At 39.1% G+C, this 20,932-nt stretch overlaps 1 protein-coding gene across 1 annotated transcript in view; it reads left to right on the top strand.

Annotated features, from left to right (window-relative positions):
• Hmcn1 (hemicentin 1) overlaps positions 1 to 20,932 on the top strand; it is a 424,838-nt gene that overhangs the window by 286,357 nt on the left and 117,549 nt on the right. Inside the window, 9 exon segments of the mRNA XM_051147547.1 lie at positions 112 to 235; positions 3,091 to 3,266; positions 7,200 to 7,296; positions 10,920 to 11,042; positions 11,673 to 11,834; positions 13,706 to 13,987; positions 15,288 to 15,455; positions 18,133 to 18,246; positions 19,142 to 19,228. Of these exon segments, the coding sequence (XP_051003504.1) occupies positions 112 to 235; positions 3,091 to 3,266; positions 7,200 to 7,296; positions 10,920 to 11,042; positions 11,673 to 11,834; positions 13,706 to 13,987; positions 15,288 to 15,455; positions 18,133 to 18,246; positions 19,142 to 19,228 (1,333 nt within the window).

Below are 20,932 nucleotides of genomic sequence, written 5' to 3'. Positions count from 1 at the left end.
CTTCTCTTTGGTATGTGTTGTCTTTCTCTCCTTTATGAATACTTGTGAAACTATAAAAAGAACACATCTACTATTCTCATATTGGTTAATTGGTATTGTTTTCATTGATAGGTTCTCTCTGGGGGCCGAATTTTAGCATTGACCAGTGCACAAATGAGTGACACAGGAAGGTACACCTGCGTGGCAGTGAATGCTGCTGGGGAGAAACAAAGGGACATTGACCTCAGAGTATATGGTGAGACAAGCTGGCTGGCTGTGTGCTGAAATAGATGTTAAGGGAAATTGTTGACAACAAGAAGAAACAGATAACGTGACAATTTAGCAAAATTAGTTCAAATCAAATGTCATTTCTGCTTTGTGTTTGAGTTTAATTTATTTTAGCCCTTTTAAATTCCAAGGTATTGGGGCCAGGGAGAGCACTCAGGACACAAGAGTGCTTGTTGGAGCATGAGAAATTGAGCTTAACCCTCTGATACCCATGTGAAAAGCTTGGCATGGTCTTATGTGCCTATAACCCCAGTGTTAGGGGTTGGGAAAAGGTAGTTGGCTCCCAGCAGCTCATTGTCCAGCCAAGCTAGCCAACCAGAGCTCTTCAGGCTTATTCCCTTGTCTCCAGGGAATAAGGAGAGAGTAATGGAGATGCCTCACATTCTGCTTTGGCTTCTGTGCTCATATACATATACCCCAGACACATATAACAACACACAGGGCTGATATGCAAATACCACAGACACATATAACACACAAGGCTGATATGCATATACCCCAGACACATATAACAACACACATGGCTGATATGCATATACCCCAGGCACATATAATAACACACATGGCTTATATGCATATACACCAGACACATATAACAACACACATGGCATACATCCATAAAAATTACAATTTAATTAGAATGTATATATCAGTGTAGGGTGTTTTATAAGGCATTCCAAATAACATGACTACAGCTATTAGCTCTACAATTAGGAAGACATAATTTAACTATAGTAGATGTCTGTTAAAAAGCTCTCTTTGGGTATTATATTCAGAACCATGTTTCATTGCTTTTAATTATACGTATAGGAGACATTCTTTGTGATCGGCCCAATACCCTTGAGTTGAGGGTTGTTTGAGAAATATAAGTTAAACTAGACATAAATTCAGAGAAAATTCATGATTTTTCCCTATTCACAGTACAGCTAGGTGGTCTAAAAGGGGATAGCATTTGATCCTATCTCAGAATAACCTGCCCCAAGAACGAAGTTGGGGTTTCACTGACCTCAATTCATAAATGGTATCTGTCACTCTACATCTTGGTCTACCTTGGTGTCTAAAACAGTCATAAAGAAAGCATGTCCTTTTAAAAATTCTACAAATAGCCTAAGACACAGTCGAGATAATTTTTATCCAACAAGGCCAAACTTAATTCAAAATTTGATCAAGATGCAGAACTGGCCATTAGCAATTCCTGGGCCAAAGCTTATGAATATGTTTTCATGCTATATTACCATGCTATTAAAATTGTCTGTTTTGCCACTTCATAGCATTCTTCATTTTGAGTAGACTATCCATACATCTGTACCCTATGTGTCACCTATCAAAATCAATCCCACTGTCTTCTGGTCCTCAGAGGCTGCCTTAAGCTTCTTCAAGTCCATGCCTAGTGTGCTGCTCGGTGAACAGGGATGTCAGATCTAAGCACTAATGCTCCCTAGTCTGCTCCATGTACTCTGCTCCTTTATAGTTCATTCATTCCTGGTGTGCTCGAGCCATGGACCCAGGGACAGCACACAGACGTACCCCTTGTGTCATAGCCCTTTCCCTCTGAAGGAGGTCTGGTAGCTTAGAGCCCTGATGGCTACAGACACAGAACATTGGTAGTCGGTCTGAGACCTTAATCATTACTTTATCACAAGCAGGGATATTAAGCATGAAACAGCAGCTCATAGACTATAATAATATATTTTACTACGATAATCTTATCTCTCCCAAAGCATTTGGGGGGCCCTATGGGACACAAGTGAATACAGACAGGTGAGTTTTTTCCTGTGACCACAAAAATCAAAACCAAACAATAACCATAACAAAAACAACTATAAATATATTCCTGAGTGGTTAGGTAATTTAGCGAGGATTGGCCATGGAAATTCACCCCTGTGCTTTTTTTCATTAGTCATTTGTCTTTTCTGAATGTAAACATATACAGGCCTGAGTGAGTCCTTGATGGAACCTACTCTCTTTCAAAGCCACACAAAGCCACCTGGGGGAAAAAGACAGCTTATTTTCAAGGCACTCAAGGAAAGGGAATATTTTAAGCTTCTGTCTGGACATGTTTCAGCATCTGACAAGTCTGAAGGCCAGGGAATTCTAATTTTAATGTCATTAAAGTTTCAATAGACCTCCTCACTTTATGTAATTATGAATATATTCTATAATCAGTCACTGATTTAGCCTCTTCTCTATTGTGTCAGTTTCTCCACAAAGTCTTTTATGCCATGGAAAGTTGGTTCGGCAAAGAAGAGAACTCTAAACCTCAAGTCAGTAGACTCTCAGCTTTGCCACCAGCAATAGCGTTTTGTGTAAACCCTCACCTATTTTACCTGTGGACACTGTGAAGTGAGGGGGCTAGATAGACAATCCCTACAGTTTCTTCCTCATACTTTGAAAGATGTTGATGGAAATGAATATAAAACTTGGGTTTTTTTCCTTGCAAAAGATACAGATAAATATTGAAATCATATTTTAAAATTTATTGCTTTCCAAAATATTTCATGGATGACTTGCTGTTTTTAAATCCCTGAGAAGTACCATCCAGTTCTATGCAGTTCTTAGATCTAACTTCTGAGAACTTTGACTTGCAAAGGCTCTTTAAGATGAACAAAAAAAAAAAAATGAGTGATTAGAACACGAGTGCATTAGTCTGTAACTTAACAATGACTCTGACTAAAATGAAGCCAACAGTGTATCCAAGAATGATTGTGGTCTTCCATCTTAAAAAATAGCCTAGTTCTACAGTGTGTATCTTGTATCTTGATGATTAAAGGACATCCATAGTGTGCAGCCCGTTTCATGAGGAAAATTTCATCTTTCACTTAGTTCCACCCAATATTATGGGAGAAGAACAGAATGTCTCTGTCCTCATTAGCCAAGCTGTGGAATTAATTTGTCAAAGCAATGCTGTTCCCACACCTACTCTGATGTGGATGAAGGATGGCCGCCCCCTTCTGAAGCGACCGGGTCTCAGTATCTCTGAAAATGGAAGTGTGCTGAAGGTAAGGCTGCAGATCCATCTCAAACACATGGGTTCAGTGTTACATACGTTAAACTTGCTGATATTTGATAAATGTTCTTTTGTCATCTAATAAAATTCTAAGAACTCCTTATTTAATGGTGCCAAAAGCCATCCCCCACCCACCCCCCCCCCAAAACAAAAACAAAAACAAAAAAAAAAACCTCACAAAAAATATTATAAAAATACTCTAAGATTAAATTCCTGACATGTAGCCATTTAACCAAAAAGTGTCAGCCCACTTTGGGTGCTATGGATAAGGATGCAAAAATTAGGACACATCTCATATCTTCAGTATCTTGTAATCTTACCTAAATCTATAAAGAGTTAAATGTCACTTCATCTTACATGCGCAGAACTACTGTAAATTTGAGTTGGTGACCAAATAGTTGGTACAGAGCTTGCTTAGACATATGTTGGGAGACAACCTAGTTTTATAGCTCAGAGAGGAGCAAAAGTCCTGATTAAGGAAAGCAAGCAAGTTAGATCGGAGGATGTGGAGAACTTCACAAAGTGAATGTTTGAAGAAAGGAAAGGTGAAGCCAGCTCAGTAACTAAACAAAAATGGATATGGCAGCTGACTAGGGTGGGAGAGTTGGGTGGGGGTGGGGAGTACAACTCATGCTTAGGAGCAGAGTCTAGTGTTCTAGAAAGCACCTGGCAAAATCTCAAAGCTTAGATGTGGCTGAGTGACAGAAGGAGGCATTTATGTGAACATAAATTTCAGTGGGTGTAGGTGCTCTTTTCTTTAGGTAATGGGAAATAAATCCTTATATCCACTGATCTGTTCCATGAACCCATGCCAGACAACCTGGGATGTACAAGTCCCGTTGGCAGGAGTAGAGAGAAAACACATACAATGGAACATTCTACAGATCCCAACCCAAACTAGTTAGTTAATAGTATCTTAAGGACATACCCGGCATTTTTCTCACACGTAAGACTAAATTAAATAATGGAATTTTGCCAATTTTTTAACTAGGTGTATGCTAGGCACTCCTTTAAATGTTCATCTCTGTTTTTCAGTATACTAATCTTTAGTCCAAAATCGTTTTGTGAGTGCTACAGTGTATTGGTTACCTTTGCCTTACTGTGAACGCATAACTTAACAGAACAACCTAAAAAAAAAAAAAAAGATTTCTTTGGGCATATCATTTTAAAAGATTTTCACCTATTATGACAGACAAGGGATGATAGGAGCCACTGGATTGAGTATAAGAAACAGTGAATAATCAAAGAGAAATGGAACAAGCTGGGGACAGGTATAACCATCCAGGGCATATTGACAGTGGGCTACTTTATCCAGAGACACATCACAACAGGAATCCACAGATATCCACACCAGCACTGGGAGCTGGTAAGGAAATGTTCAGAAAAGGAGCTTGATTTTAAAAACTTCATGTCTATTTTACAATGCAAAATTATTTAATCCAACTTCAAGAGTTCCCGGTCTTAAATTCCAACATCATGCAAAATCCAAGTCCAGGGTCGCTTCTGAAGCAGCACAATCTCTTGGCTGAGAGCTTTCCAACATTTTTTAAGTGACATACTTCCAACTTATAATAACAAGGAATAAACACCCTAATTCTAAAATAGGGGATATCATTTTTTTTTAAGTGACAAAAAAAATGAATAAAACTTAGCAGAAAAAAAAGACCATTAACTCCTGTAGTTCCATGTCAAACATCTGGGGTACAGGTTTCAGGACATGAGCTCCAGTGGGTTTGGGGAACCCCAACCTGTGGCCTTGTCACTTGCAGCTCCTCCACTGACCTAGGTATAGTCATTGCCTACAGGTTTCCTCAGAATATGTTCCTGGCATGTCCAACATCTTGTATCCATTGTAGTGTAAGCTTTGGTCCTGTAGCTTCATACAGCGGCACTCTGGAAAGAACCTTCTACAGGAAATCTGAGCGTGCTAAACATTGCTCCACCTTTGAGCCTTTTCTCAAAAACTTCTTCTTCTGGACTCCATAACTCTTACACTATGCGTACCTGCAAAATCAGAACCATATAAATAATGCCAAGTTCTGCCACGCAGTAGCCATCCCACCTGGGACCATGCACGGCTATCGCAGCCTTTTAGTGCCTGGGTTGAACCTGAAAAGGGACTTCCCCAGGCGCCTCTGTGCGAGCAGAGTATCCCAGAGGCACTGTCTTTTTGAAAGGAAATCTTGTCGTAATGACCTCAAGCCACACTTACCACTACCCTGGTGCAAATTGCTTGGCTGCTTTTTAAAGGCGCTGGTATGTTCAGCACTGGTAGCTGATTTGCCCTCAGCTTCTTTTCTGGCTGTCCTGCACACTTTCACATCCTCCTACAGTAGTTCTTGCTGCTAATTCTTACTGTAAACTGAACTAAAATTACCATTAATTGTCATGCCACAGGTGCCAGTGAGACGGCTCAGCAGGTAAGGCGTGTGCCACCAGGCCTGACAACCTGAGTTCAGTCCCTGAACCCATCTGGGGGAAGGAGGAGCAGCAAAAAGATATGAAAGTTTTTTAAACCATTACACCCTCCTAGATGCTCTGCTGCCTTGTGTTTTCCTTTGCCAAGTTAGTCTATTGCTTTTGAATTCAGCTTCACTCAAATTGTCAAACTATGAGCAAGATTTAAAGACATGGTTTGCCAAAAGTAACCCAAATAACCTCTAGTCTAGGTCCCAGTGAAATGTTTGTTCCTGTCTTGAGTGGCGTAAGTGCACTCTTTACCATCTGCCTTTCTCGGAGCATGCTAACTTTCCCAGATCCCACCAGACTCCTCCATGACGCTTATATTTACAACCTTCTCTCCCTACATCTCCATCTCTTTCAAAATAGTGCCATGAGTTGGAAAGCAAATACTCATAAGATAAGCAAACCCCAGGGGGGACACATAAAATTCCAACAGTAACATAAGATTTGCATGAGGTTCAGAGAGAGGGATAGGTGGCTTAGAGCACTTATTGCTCTACCAAAGGGCATAGGTTTGGATCCCAGGAACCCACAAGGCACCACACAGCCATCTGTAACGCCAGTTCCAGGGGATCTGACACTTCCTTCTGGCCTTTGCTGACACCAAGCACACACGTGTGCACATACACACATGCAGGCAAAACATTCTTACACATAAAATTTCACGCAAACTTATGATGAATGAGTCACTGATTTATGCTTCTTATACATGAAAGAAAATATTTTATTGATGCTCAATTACCTACTAAGTGCTGAGCATAGCTCAATGGGCAATTGAAGCTAACTGAATATAATTTTTTACTTGAAGAAACCTACAGATCCAATGTAGAGGAAACATATGTAACAAACCAATCATAAGAACATTAACTTACTTCCTGAATACATAAGGATCATATGTTAAAATTTGAGTGAACTTTATCAAAAATGATGGTAGTTGTTTTAGCTATTTTTTCTAAATTTTATTTAGAAGACTTTTGTATTGTTTAACAACTGTTGTAAACTAGGTTAAAATAGAATGTGGCATAGATGAATATTTTTAAATCTTGATAAATTTTTAATCTGAGTGCTGGGCATTCATTTTACATTTTTCTATGTTTATTGTTTAGAACGTACTGAGTTAAAAATAAAAATAAGAGACAACAATGTACATTAATACACAATCCCAGGTTTTCAAGGTGAGCATGGTGGCTCATGCTAGTAATTAATACCAGCATTGGAGAGGCTAAGATAGAAAAATTGATGTGAATTTCAGGCCTTTTGAATAATGCTCTAGTGTGTTCCAGGATACCCTTGGTACATAGTGAACATTTTTAGGGAGGCGGGCAAAAGAAAAGATTGTGTGGGTGTGTGTGTGTGTGCATGAAAGAGAGAGAGAGAGGGAGAGGGAGAGGGAGAAGGAGAGAGAGGAAGTGGGAAGGGGCAGGGCTGGTTTCCAAGCATGATTTTGATTGTTTGATTTCAGATTGAAGATGCTCATCTTCAAGACACTGGCCGTTACACCTGTGAAGCAACAAATGTTGCTGGAAAAACTGAGAAACACTACAACGTCAACATCTGGGGTGAGTATAATGAGCATTTGTCGAACAAAGCAGTCAGCCTATGGTGTGCTTTCACTCACTGCGTGGGTTTTAAAGTGGCGTTCATCCGTTGTAACGTGTAGATGGAAATAGTCCATTTCCTAAGTATCAACTCAAGGAACTGGCCCAAAATGCATAATGGATAGACAGAGGCCCTAAGCCCTAACCAGTTAGTCACTGTGACTTCCATGTGGCATGATTCATCTCTCCTTCCTAACATACCTTTTAGCTTTTACAGCCAGGGCTTCTACTGTTGTGCTTTCTGTAGACAATAGTAGTTGTTTGTCAAGTTGGAGTCGATTAAAAAGTTGTGTTACATATGCATATCGTGTTCGTGCCATGTAAGGTGTCAGAGGAGATTGCCATGCTGAAACTTGAAACTTTTAACATTTTCTGCTAATATGATGAACAATGCCTTGGATGTGGCTATCCACTAACTTGTTTGCCATTAGCTAAGATACTGCTTTGTGACCTAAAGTCTCATTTTTAATTATGTTTAAATTTTTTACCTACTGAAACAAAGAAATGAATTTTATATTTGACTGACTTAGAAATTGACATTTTTAAGTAAAAACATATGTACAGAATGTCTTCTCTTAATCTTGATGAACAAGTTAGTTTTAAAGGCATATACGTGTATGGATATGACTTGTTAAAATAGTGATAATGTTAATAATCATTGCATCATGTTATAACAAAAGCTACTGCTCACTCTGCAAAAAGATTAATTTGTGTTTAAATGGTAAAAGTTGCCATATAGAACTTTTCTATTTACTACATATGAATTATGCATCATCAATTTTTGTTCTTAGCTCTTTCCACTCTTCCTCTCCATTTCACTTTCTCTTTCTTCTTCATTTCTTTCAAATGAAAAAAATATTCCCATATCTCCCAATTTGGGCAAGGCATTGAGTTAAAAGTTATAAAGCTTGAGAGGGTGGGAACTTAGAAGTCATGATCACCTGGAAAGTGAGACGAAGCAAAACTAAGTTGTGTGTTTTCTTACAAATGTGGGATCCAACACTAAAACAAACAGAAAGCCTGAAAGTGGAAGAGGGACCATTAGAGAAGAGAAAGGAGTTGAGGTGAAATAAACAAAGGAGATGCCAAGAGACGGTAGGAGAAAGTTGGAGGTACACACAAACAAAAAATAATGCATGTGCAGTAGAAGGTGCCCAGTGAAACCACTTAACAAAACAAGTGAAGTGAAGACATGATGCTGTTGAGGTCTATATGGACCACCAGTGTGCAGCTATCGTCCACACAGTCAGAAATGCGAGCAAAATTAGAGGCATGCTACATGTAGATAGAAGCTGAGATTCCTGAAAGAAAGTAAAGCAGTGTGTCCAGTACAGTGCTGTACAGAAGGCCTTCCAACAGTACTGTACGAATATGGGAGTAGAAAAGGAGACCCTACGTGGGAAATTGAACAGTTAAAAAGTAGGAGGAAAAGCTACTAAAAATGATGGCATGAAAACTTAGGATAACAATGTCTCCGGAAAAATAAAATAGGCAATGAATAATTTGTACATAAATGAATGGATAGGTTAATGGATAATGTTATGTACTGCAGAGAAGTCACTAAACATAAACTGTAAGATGTTCCTTACTAATATATAAACTAATACCTCTGAAGGAAGGGGTTTAACAATGGAAAGCAGAACGCAATAAATATAATAATGATTGATAGGAAAGACAGTTGAGATATCACTGGAAAAAATATGCAGGTTTTCTCTGGTCTACCACTATTCCATGCAAAGTGGCTGATGAGAAAGAAGAAATTTTCAGGTTAGAAAACTCTCAAATAGTCAAATTTAAATGCAAGAGTTGTTTTAGGTTAGATAGAAAGAGATAATGGGTTCTGTGTCATAGTCATATAACTGAGACCATAAGCATGAGCTGCCTTAACTGTGAGCAGGATGAAAGCAATACAAAGGCCTGAAGAATTCTATCTCAATCAGTAAACTCAACATTGCTCACCAGGGACTAGTACAGTACAGCAGAAAGAAAGGAAATACGTTGGTAGAAAGGCAAAGCAGATGGGTTGACAAAATTTCATCAATCGGTGTATTTGATTCTAAGTGTTACAAAATATATTAAATAGTTTGACAGAAGAACCAAGGTGATCTATCAATTTTTAAAGAAAGCAACTATACTCTAGATGTGTTTTTAAAAAAAAACTGAATCAAGTATCTGTGCTTCTCCATCATCTGAGCTTGTGGCTAGTGGATGTCTCTCCTCGAGAAGGAAGAAGGGCTTCTTGTGTTCTATTTGGACAGGCCAAGCTTGGCAGTGCTTCTTGAACAGCATACGTGACATGTGATGTGAGAACCAGTTTGCAGTGAGAGCTAGATTCCAGGCAGAGTCTTCATTAGGTTTTTAACTGCTTATATTCATGGAAGCCACAGGAATAGCTTGAGGATAGAGTTGAAAGTGGAGATTATGAGTTTAGAGTAGTGTCAGTCTATGACTGTGTCATTTTCTTTTGTGTAACCCATTGCCTGTTGGATACTTGATGACACTGTACACAGTAGACTCCATCTAGAGAAAAGGTATTGCCAACTAAGGGTGAAAAGTCAGGAAATTGAGATTATTGTCAAAAGAGACATTGAAATTACTGATTATGAAGTCTAAGATGCAGGGGGGTCAATAAACACGAGAAGACACCTGAATATGGAGAAATTAGAATGGTGACTTGAGAATTGGAAGTACTTGATTGAGAAAACAAAAGGTGTAGCAATCATGAAACTGCCTGAATTTATAAACATATAGAAGGAATGTTCTAGATAATGTAAAGGCCATTGTATAGTCTCTGATGCAGGAAGGTAAGAGTAGACAGAAGAACTGAATCAATGGGTCTATAGACTGGTTATTCATGTGGAGACTGCATTCTTTCAGAATGATGGAAGGGCTTGATATGAAGGGAAAGAGAAGAAAAAAGTTCAATAGCCAATCAGTGGATAGATGAGTGGCAGATTCACAGATGAGGCAAAAAGAAATTAATTGGTTTCATGAGCTTCAGATGGGTAGAATTGTTTATATAGAGGTAGGTAAGGACTGACACTTAAGTGGGGCATGAAAAGGGTTCTATGACCACTTAATTCCCAGTAGCTTGGAAGAATAAGTATTGGTGATGAGGCAGTGTGCCTGGGGGAGGGGAGAGTTTAGCCAGTGTCTTCAACTGAAATCCTTTTGAGAGAAGCTTATTCATCAAGAGGGACTTGGAGGGCTCCAGTAAAATTCTGCAGATCAATAAAAGACAAGGTGTGCGATCTAGAGTAAGTGAATGTCCTCTAATTCTATTCAGCATCTGAGATGTCAAAACTGGCTGGGCATCAGTGTTGAGGTTAACTTTAGATTTGATAGGTATCAACATTTTCACACCCATGTCTAAATATCTATAATAAACTATGTCATTCTGAGGACTTCAGAATTGAATTTCTGTGACTGGAGGAATTTGTTATTAGGAATTGATTGCATTCTTTAGAGGTGATATTCAGCAATATGTGCTTTTGGTTAGAGAGCCCTTTCTACTATGTGTAAAGCATTAGGGAAACGCCGTGACACAAAAAAATTGTAGAATCAATACTTTTTTTTTCCTTCAGTACCACCTAGTATTTATGGCTCTGATGAGCTTGTGCAGCTTACAGCCATTGAAGGGAACCTTATCACTCTGCTGTGTGAATCAAGTGGAATTCCACCCCCAAATCTTACCTGGAAGAAGAAAGGTCAGTTTCCACTCCCAAACATTTTAAATGGTAGACAGACAAACAGATACATAGAGATGGATGGATCAGTATATGATGGATAGATAGATAGATAGATAGATAGATAGATAGATAGATAGATAGATAGATAGTAGACAGATAATAGACAGACAGACAGACAAAATGAATATCTATTTTGTTTAGTTAACTTGACAACTGTAAAAGAAGCAAAAACATTATCAACAGAAACCTTTTCAGGGATTTGCACAATAAATTCTAGATGGCAAAATTGCTTTATATTAACTTTTAAACTGTGATACTTAGATATTACCTTAACAGAGATAATTTTTAGACTAACTGTTCATCATAAAAGTCAACTTATGTATTATATCCTTGCTTTTTAATCAAATGCATCTATAGTAATCAAGAGTCTACCATTCAAAAAATTGTTTCTTTTACAAATAGCCTTAAAATTATTTTCTAAAGTAAACATTTATGACAGTTTTACAACATATATTAGGATTGAAGTCTGTAGTTGAGTAGATTTTTATTATCAAATATTTAGGTAATTAATTAACTAGCAATTAAATAAATAAGTTCTTAACTGGGCATGAATATAGAAGCTACATTTTTTTCCCTCTGATCCTGCAGGCTCTCTGGTGTTGGCTGACTCTGCAGGACGAGTTCGCATTTTATCTGGAGGCAGACGGTTACATATTTCAGTTGCTGAGAAAGCAGATGCAGGACTCTACACATGCATAGCATCCAGTGTGGCTGGAACTGCAAGGAAAGAGTATAACCTGCAAGTGTACAGTAAGTCATTGGCCTCCTCACACTCTGGGTACAGGATTCTCTTAAAAGGTTCTATCATTCCTTTCCATTTCTCTTTAGAGCTGTAAGGTTTGTTCACAGTAGTACAACTATAACTCATGTAGAAATTGTGCTGACATAACCAGAGAACAGTTACTGCCTTCAGACTACTATTTATCCAGCAATATGGGTCTTCATCTCCATCAGATCACCAGTAATATACACATCAAGGTGGTTACAGGATGCCAGGTGGGAGAAATGTACAGAAAGGAAGAAGAGAGGGAATATACATTATAGTTTTGTTCTGTTTTGTTTTTTTGCTGGTGGTGGTGATCTTGTTTTTGCTTGTTTTGATAGATTCTCATGTAGCCCAGGCTATTCTCAAACTTGATGCATGGGTTGAATGACCTTTAGTTTCTTATCCTCCTACCTCCATCTTCTGACTGCTGAGCTTACAGGCATGTGCTAGCCTGATATGTGCTAGGCAAGTACTACCCAAAAACTGAAATACAGCCCAAGCCCTAGAGCATATTAAAACATATAAAATCTTTTGTTTTAAGAGAATATGTACACTATAACCTGTGCAACATTTTGGAGTTGATCAAGGTCATGCGGCTTTATGTGTGATAGAACGGTCGCTAGAACACAGGTTTTCTGACACTGGCTCATTTTCCTTTCGGCACACCCATGAGGGCAGGGTGGCCTGGCTCTAGATTCTGGTTCTTAGACTCATTATCAATTAGGTCAGTTCATCTGCAGAGAAACAACATGACTACCTGTGGCATAAACTGGCAGTTTGCTTCCTCCTACAAGGAGATACCTGAGGCTGGCATTGGCCTGTGGAGACAGTCTTCTATTCACTCCTAGCAAGACAGAGGCTCTGTGGTCTTCCAGCCCTTCCTTCATGGTTGGGATTGTTGCTGTATTTGTGATATCAAATCCACACTGAACACACAAAAGGGAAAGGGTGTTAGTATCTTTGCTTCATGTCAAGAGAGCCCAGCTACCATGGGGCCTATCTTTAAACGCCAAAGGCTTGAATTATGTAAAAAGAAACAGGCATGTTTATCTCATTAGTATGCACATTTGCCTTTGTCTTTGGCAAATGATAAAATTATATACATACTAAAGATTTATTTCAAAATAACTCTATGATTTATCAGTAAGTGTTTGGTTTGTATTTCTGGTTTATGTGCTTATATCTCAGAGTCCCATAAAGCTTTATCAGGTGAGAAGGAGTCGCTCATGAAATAAGTTCAGAAGCCCTAAGTTACCACATCCATTGTAGTACTAGGAACACTCCTGTAAATCAGAGTTATAACTGATAAATTCAACCACTGTATTTCTTAAAAAGAATTAATTAAAAAACAGCAGTCTTTTTCTCCTGCATCAATAGCTTTTAGGTATTAATCCACTTAAGAACTCTACCTTGCAATATGCTAATAATTTTGTGGTTTTTTAGTAGTTAATATACTGACATAATACTGTATTTAACTTGCCACTGCGGATGTAGCTCAGTTGGTAGCATGCGCAAGGCCTTGGCTTTCATCCCCCAGCCATATAACCTGAGTGTGGTGGCGTATTCCTGTTATTAGTTCTTTTGAGGCAGAAGCAAGAGAATCAGAAATTCAAGATAAATTAGAATGGAAGCACCTGGCGGTGGTGGTGCACACCTTTAATCTCAGAATGTGGGAGGCAGAAGTAGATGGATCACTGTGAGTTCAAGGCTAGCCTAGTCTACAATGGGAGTCCAGGATAGTCAAGGATACACAGAGAAACTCTGTCTCAAAAAACCAAAAGGGGAAAAAAAAAAAAAAAAAGAATGGAAGCAAACATTTCCTAAACTGTTTCTCACTATCTACTTTCCCTCAAAGTTCGACCATCTATAGCCAACAGTGGCAGCCAGCACTCAGAGATTATTGTCACCCGTGGGAAGAGTGTTTCGTTGAAATGTGAGGTGCACGGTATTCCTCAGCCAGCAGTGACCTGGATGAAAGATGGCCGTCCCTTGACCAAAGGAAAGGGAGTGGAAATACTGGATGAAGGTCGCATCCTTCAGCTGAAGAATGTTCATGTGTCTGACACAGGCCGTTATGTGTGTGTTGCTGTGAATGTAGCAGGAGTGACTGACAAAAGACACGACTTAAGTGTTCATGGTAAGTAGAAAGGGAATCACCAGATCTGTTCACAGGATGATCCATCCTGAGTATCCTGGAAGCAGAGACCTCAGATCTGAAAGCCTTATATTAATTACCCATTTGGCTTTTTAATTCTTTGAGAATGTCATGCATATATACAATGGAATATGATCATTTAAACATTCCTTCCCCCATTTTTCCTCCAACTCTCTATCCATATCTCCCTAACACCTTTCCCTCCTAACTTCTCCTTCTCCTCCTCCTTCTCCTTCTCCTTCTCCTTCTCCTTCCTTTCTCTCGCTTCTCCTTCTTCTCCTTCTTCTTCTTCTTCTTCTTCTTCTTCTTCTTCTTCTTCTTCTCCTCCTTCTTCTCCTCCTTCTTCTCCTTCTTCCTACTCTTCCTCTTCTTCTTCTTCTTCTTCTTCTTCTTCTTCTTCTTCTTCTTCTTCTTCTTCTTCTTCTTCTTCTTCTTCTTCTTCTTCATAAATCACTAAGCCCATACAGTGTTGGCCATATGGCCATCTGTGCATGTTGTGGGACCATGAAGCACTGGAAAGCTTCCAGTGGCCACACCCTCCAAGAAGAATGATTCTTCGTTCCTCAGCAGCTATTAACTACCAATGTTTCCTTAATAAGTCATAAGATCTGGCGTTATTGCCCTCATCTAGGTGTGACTTCTGACTGGCTGGATCTTGTATAGATAGCTCTTATGCAGGTAACTCCAGCTAGTGTGAAATTGTGGGTGCAAGAAGACAGTATTACACAAAGCCACCTTTCTGTACATATTTGTTATTTTCCTAGGTTCATCATTTATCCCTCTATGCCTGATTTCATGTTACTTGCTGAGATAGATACATATTGGGTATTCTTTTGAGGATGCATATAGTAAAGTAGAAAAATTTCAAGACAAGCTCTCATTAGGTAATCAGCTTGGCCTGGAACGCACTATGTAGACTAGGCTGACATCAAACAACTTGCTTCTGCCTCATGAGTCCACGCTAAATCCATTAATTATGCAATTTTCAAGTTCAAGTCTTAAAGAAGGTTGTGAATGTATATTATAAATTTGTCATAAAATAGGACTAACTCAGAAACCAGCTCACCATTGCTGGAATATCAGTGCCAAATTGATAATAAAAAAAAAAAAAAAAAATTGAAAAGCAGTGACATAAATTTTAAGTTCAGAGCTAGCATTGTTATGATCAATATTTACCAAAAAATGGGAGGCTCCTGCTGGAAACAAGCTATTGAGGATTAGTGTCTTGTATGTATCGACTACCTTACTTTCTATTTCCAGTGGCTTTTGTTTTGTCTTACAGCCCCTCCCAGCATCATAGGAAACCTTGGAGTCCCTGAGAATGTCAGTGTGGTGGAAAAGACTTCTGTATCCCTGACCTGTGAAGCCTCCGGTATCCCCTTGCCTTCCATAACCTGGCTTAAAGACGGCTGGCCTGTCAGCCTCAGCAGTTCTGTGAAGATTCTCTCAGGTACTCACAACTTGGAGAGCCTGACCATCCGGTTGCCTCTGTGTGAATGTCCTTTCTCTTCAGTTTTTCGTTCACTGTTAATGTTGTTTCACTTTTCTTTGTGATCTAGGCAGTCAACTATGCTACACATTTATCATATTACACAAAAACATTTAAAACATTAAAAAAAAACTATACTAAAGAGGGCCTGGCACTGTCTTTTAAGCATGGTACGGCATCCTCCTTGTACTATGTGTATCAGCTGAGGGGTACTTACATTTCCCGGAAGAGCATTTCCTGTGTGCTGAGACCTTATCTCTAGTTCATCTTCTGATGATTTTGCAGGAAAACCCGACTATCTTACCCTCCATAGGTAAATCTGAGCCTGGAGAGACAGTTTTTGAGGCATGTCACAGGAAATCTACAGTTGGCCTACTTTGATAATGGCCGTCATGTAGACCAAAAAGACAATCTTTCTTTAGCTTTTGAGAAAGTTAGTCAGCTAGGTTAACCTGGGTAACATCTGCATCCTGTGTCTTTTATTAAACTGATGTGAGTTTATATCACATTCAGCTATTAACGCAGTGCTTGTCGAAGTATCCAATATTCAATCCACATCCTGGGAGACTCCCTGCATCCTTCTTGTGTACACACACACACACACACACACACACACACAGAGAGAGAGAGAGAGAGAGAGAGAGAGAGAGAGAGAGAGAGAGAGAGAGAGAGATATGGAATGGAATGGTACTGTGATACTTGGATATTATCTTAACAGAGATAATTTTCAGACTAACTGTTCATCATAAAAATCAAGGGACTCTGTGTCCTTACAAAGTGGGGAGTAGTGGCAAAGATTTTATTATAGTCTGGCTACCAAAAGCCTGAGCAATTATCTTTTTGTCTCAAAAGTTATCTTCATTTCTTTAAAAAAAAAATAGTTTCTGGAAAGTTCGAATCTGTTAAACACGATAACATCAAAGGTCACAGGAATAAAAACAGCATGGCAGAGTGCTATCGGCTGGCTTCTTCCCAATTTACAGGAGTGGTGTTTTGGTTCTATTTAGTTTTGTTTTGATTGACCAGCGGCTGGAGATCCCTGTGCAAAGCACATTAAAAGTATTTTACCTTGTGACTGCCAAAGGACTCATTCAGCTTTACCATCTGGATGTGTTTTGTGGGATGCGTAAATGGGAAGCAGATGAGTGGCATGTGACTCGCAGACTGCTGCTCTGCTGCACAGTCTTGCTTCACTAAGGCTAATCCTCCTGAGGCTTATCTGCAAGCAGGGCTTTGCTGATGGCCTTATCATTTTCACAGAGTTATCTGCCAAGAACAGATAACTGCCATAAAAATCCAGTAGACACGAGGAGGGATGTCTTCATATAAATACAAACAGCTATCGTACTCGTTTCAGGCTTTCATGAGATTAAGTGAGGTGATCAGGAAGCAAAGAGAAAAGAAAGATAACTGTGGGCCCAATAAAGAGGATTGAGGACCCAATAATGACTCATAAAAGCTGTATCACTTTAATATCACTCAACAGGAACCATATTGTGGTCTCACTAGTCTGAGCGAGCAATGAATTGGTGAATCCTTTCTAACAACAACAACAACAACAACAGATTTGTTTATGTTGTTTACCTCTGTTCTGCTAGGAAAAATAAGATTCAGTTCAGGAAATCAATTTTGATTTTTTTTTTTCAAGTGAGATATTGCTAAATTTACCTTTCAGTGAATTGAGGATGGGGAAGTTGCTGGTTGGCCAAGCACAGAGTCAACATGTTGCTATAGAAACTGAAAGCACATGGTAGCTCCTCAGCAAGATCCAGGTGACTATTTCAGTGACAATTTTATGTGTGTTCATTGGAATGTTTAGTAAAAATTCAAAAGACTAAGCAAAAACATTCCTGCTTAAAAATTATTTGGAAATCTGAGTAGTGGCTTTTTTGCCCTGAGACTATTATAAATCATTTGGAGTTCTCTGCTTCCACCGTCTCTACTGCTTTTCAGAGGCTTTGCTTTGTCTTATTTGCTGACTCTTCTCCCTGTGTCCTTAAAGGAAATTTCCTGCCATATTCCATCTTTCAACATGTCTCAGTCTGTGTGCATTTCCTTTTCAAGCGAAACAAAAGAATCAAAATACGGAAAGAAGCCAAGGCCGCATTGTACCCATGCCTGAGGTGACCCCGGTAACCCTGGTATCAATGGCTCCAGGATTTCCCAGAAGCTGACCTGATAGTCAGTCCTTCTTCATGCTTCTCCCTCACTTTCCCATGGATGCCACCCAGATCTGGGTCACCGATCTAGTCCTCTTGCTAGGTTTCCCATTTTTTCGTCCAGCCTCATTTTGTGGTCTTTTCCTGAGCATCGGGTCAACACCCACTTGTCAAAGCACCAATCAGATAGTGAGCCTGTTTTATGTGTGCAGCTTCCCTCCTTCACCTCCAGCAAACACTGAACTCCTTAACATAACATCCAAGGGCACACAAACCTGACCAAACTCTATCCCACTTCATGTGGTGCCATTTCCCACACCTATTTCACCGTAGCTACCACTCCTATCCTTACCTTCTACCTCCATTGCTTCATATGTAACAGCAGTAAGTCTTCCCCATCTCTGCAAAATTCCATTTCTCACTTGATGTCACCCGGAACTGTATTTATCTTTAAGTCATCTGGTGTTTTGCTTTTCCAGGAGGCAGGATGCTGCGGTTGATGCAGTCCAGACCAGAAGATGCTGGCCAGTATACTTGTGTTGTAAGGAATGCAGCTGGTGAAGACAGGAAAGTGTTTGGACTTTCAGTATTAGGTACTTGTGTGCATTACAATATTGAAAGGGAAAACCCAATTGGCTTCAATGCATTCTGGACACAGAGTTAAAATGTATTCACAGCTGGAATTTATACCTATGTGGTCTTTGGCCCCTGGACTATGAGTTTTGGCAAGGTTTCACCATTGCAATTATTTGGAGGAAATGAGTCCGGTTCAACTGCAAAGCTGCCTTGTTGTGCCAGTTCACAACTGCTAAGAAATGTTCTAGGAGACTGTGTGACTTGCTTAAAGCGAGGGATCTTAATCCTTCATTTGTGGGCACATTCTTAGTTTAATTTGTCCTGCTGTAACTTAGAGTAGAAAATAACTCAGGGTAGGAGGTAACTTAGAGGAGAAGGGGTGTATTAAGTTACAGTATGAAGTCACAGCCCATCACTGTGGGGAAGGAAGTCAAGGTAGCAGAAACGTGAAAGCATTTACATGCACAGTCAAGAGCAGAGACTAGATGCCCTGTTTGCATAGACTCCTCTGCTTTTCACCTCTCTTACAGAGTCCAGGACTCACACCCAGGGCCTAGGGCTACCTAGGGAGAGTGGGTCTTCCCACGTCAATTAACGTAATTGAGACAGACCACAGGCCCACAGGCCAGTCTAATATAGTTTTCCATTTGCAACTCCATTTCCACAGAATTAAAGATAGTATCAAATTAACAATTAAATATATCTTATTCATATGTATGATTTAAATTTCAATTTCATTCATTAAAATCAGATTTTTAACAATTTTATAGTACAGGTGAAAACTAGAATTGACAATAAAACAACACATTGACGTTCTAATGACTCAGTAATGAATGAGATGTGCTGGAAGTTTAGGCATTTAAACTGATAGAGCTGTAACTTCCTTTACCTGTGCTTTTGTGTTTATTCTAGTTCCTCCTCATATTGTGGGTGAAAATACATTGGAAGATGTAAAGATTAAGGAGAAACAGAATGTTACGTTGACATGTGAAGCGACAGGTAAGGAGTCAGTTCTTGTCCTTCTGGAACTTGCTGCACGGGATGGGCATCATTGCCTCCAGAATGCGCGTGCGTGGGGGGGTGGGGCATGGGGTGGGGTGCATCATGGGGTGTGAGGGTGGGGCGTGGGGGTGGGGCATGGGGGTGGGGTGCATCATGGGGGGTGGGGTGCATCATGGGGCGTGGGGGTGGGGCATAAGGGTGAGGTGCGGCATGGGGCATGGGGGGTGGGGGTTATGTCTTCATCGTCTGGGGTAAGTGGAACCACAATAATGGCTATTTAAAATAGAATCATGCTGTTGTGTACCTAGGTGAAGGGCAATAGGAAACCTTACAGATTCACTGAAGATTAAAACAACAACAGCGATGACAACTTTAGCAGGAAGGACAGAAGGGAGGAAAAGAGGAGGAATGCAGAACATTATTTCCCTAGTCAATAAATGTTTTTCTTATTAGGTTCATGCATTCATATAGTTTTTTCCATGCCCACCCCTTTTTTTTTTCTCTCTCCTTACTCATGCTTCTGCCTAGTTTTACTTTTCCTGTTTTCTTACATTTTACTTTTAAAAAGTAGAAATTTCATTTAATGTTGAGGTCTGAGCAAGAACAACCCTATCACCTTGGTTAGCATGTTTCCATGTTGCAGAGAGAATAGAAACTAGGGCAAAAGAAAGATTCAAAAGCCAATATTACTATCTTTAACCAAGTAGATGATTTGTTGCATTAAAATAAAATTTAAAAATTGTGTAAAAGAGTTTTGGAGGGAGGAAAGGAAAGGAAGGGGCAAAGGATGTAATTATAATTTCAAAAATAAAATAAAATTTTAAAACAATAAATCAATGAAAAATTTAAGATATCTAAAAGAACATTTCAAGCTCCTCAGTTTTAAGTGAACAATGAGAATATTTTATAGAAACATCAAGTTTTAGGAGAGATTTGATAAGTTTATTATTTCACAGTTTATATGCCTTGTGTGAGTAACAAATTTAATAAGGTAATGCTTTAAGAAAAACCGCTAAGAATGCTGCATACACCAGTGACCTTTTATTTATAAGAAGCAAAGGGGTAATTAACAAATGTCTTCTAGAGAACAGTTTTATCCCATGGAAAGAAAGAGGTGTCTCGGGTTTTGTTCCTCTTTCCCTGACCTTCCCTCTTTCCCACCCTGTCTTTGCCTAAACTTTATAGCATTCTCTGTTTACATTCTGGTTTTAATGGTCCATTCTAGCCTTCTTTGTTAATGTGACTTGCTTGTGTAGCTTTTAAATTACGAAAAGTCCTCTGAATAATTTTAAATGATATTTAATGCACATCTCCATTTGTAACTTTCTAAAGTATTCTCCATTGACTACAAATGCTGAATAATTATTTTAATTAAATCTGTAAATTCTTGGTAAGAATGCCAGTATAACACAAAATGTTTGTTCAAATAAATGATTCATCTACTGTTTTCTCTCAAAAGAATAAAAAGGGTTTTAATATGAATAGAAAAAAATAATATTTTTCATAATGATATGTGCTCCAGTCTTTTAAAGTAATTTACTGTGAAAATAGTGAATTATCGGAGTTAAGGGACTCTACATATTTAAACACAAGACCGGTTTTTAGAAGCATTTACAGATAAAAGCTAACTTACATATGGACTGATTTCTATTCATTATGTCTTTTTTATCATAATACAAAGATTCATTTATGAAAATACTT

Source organism: Acomys russatus, chromosome 6, assembly GCF_903995435.1.
Source record: "Acomys russatus chromosome 6, mAcoRus1.1, whole genome shotgun sequence".
Lineage (NCBI taxonomy): Eukaryota > Metazoa > Chordata > Mammalia > Rodentia > Muridae > Acomys > Acomys russatus.
Note: the sequence above shows the minus strand (reverse complement) of the source record. Positions and strands in the feature narration are given on the sequence as shown.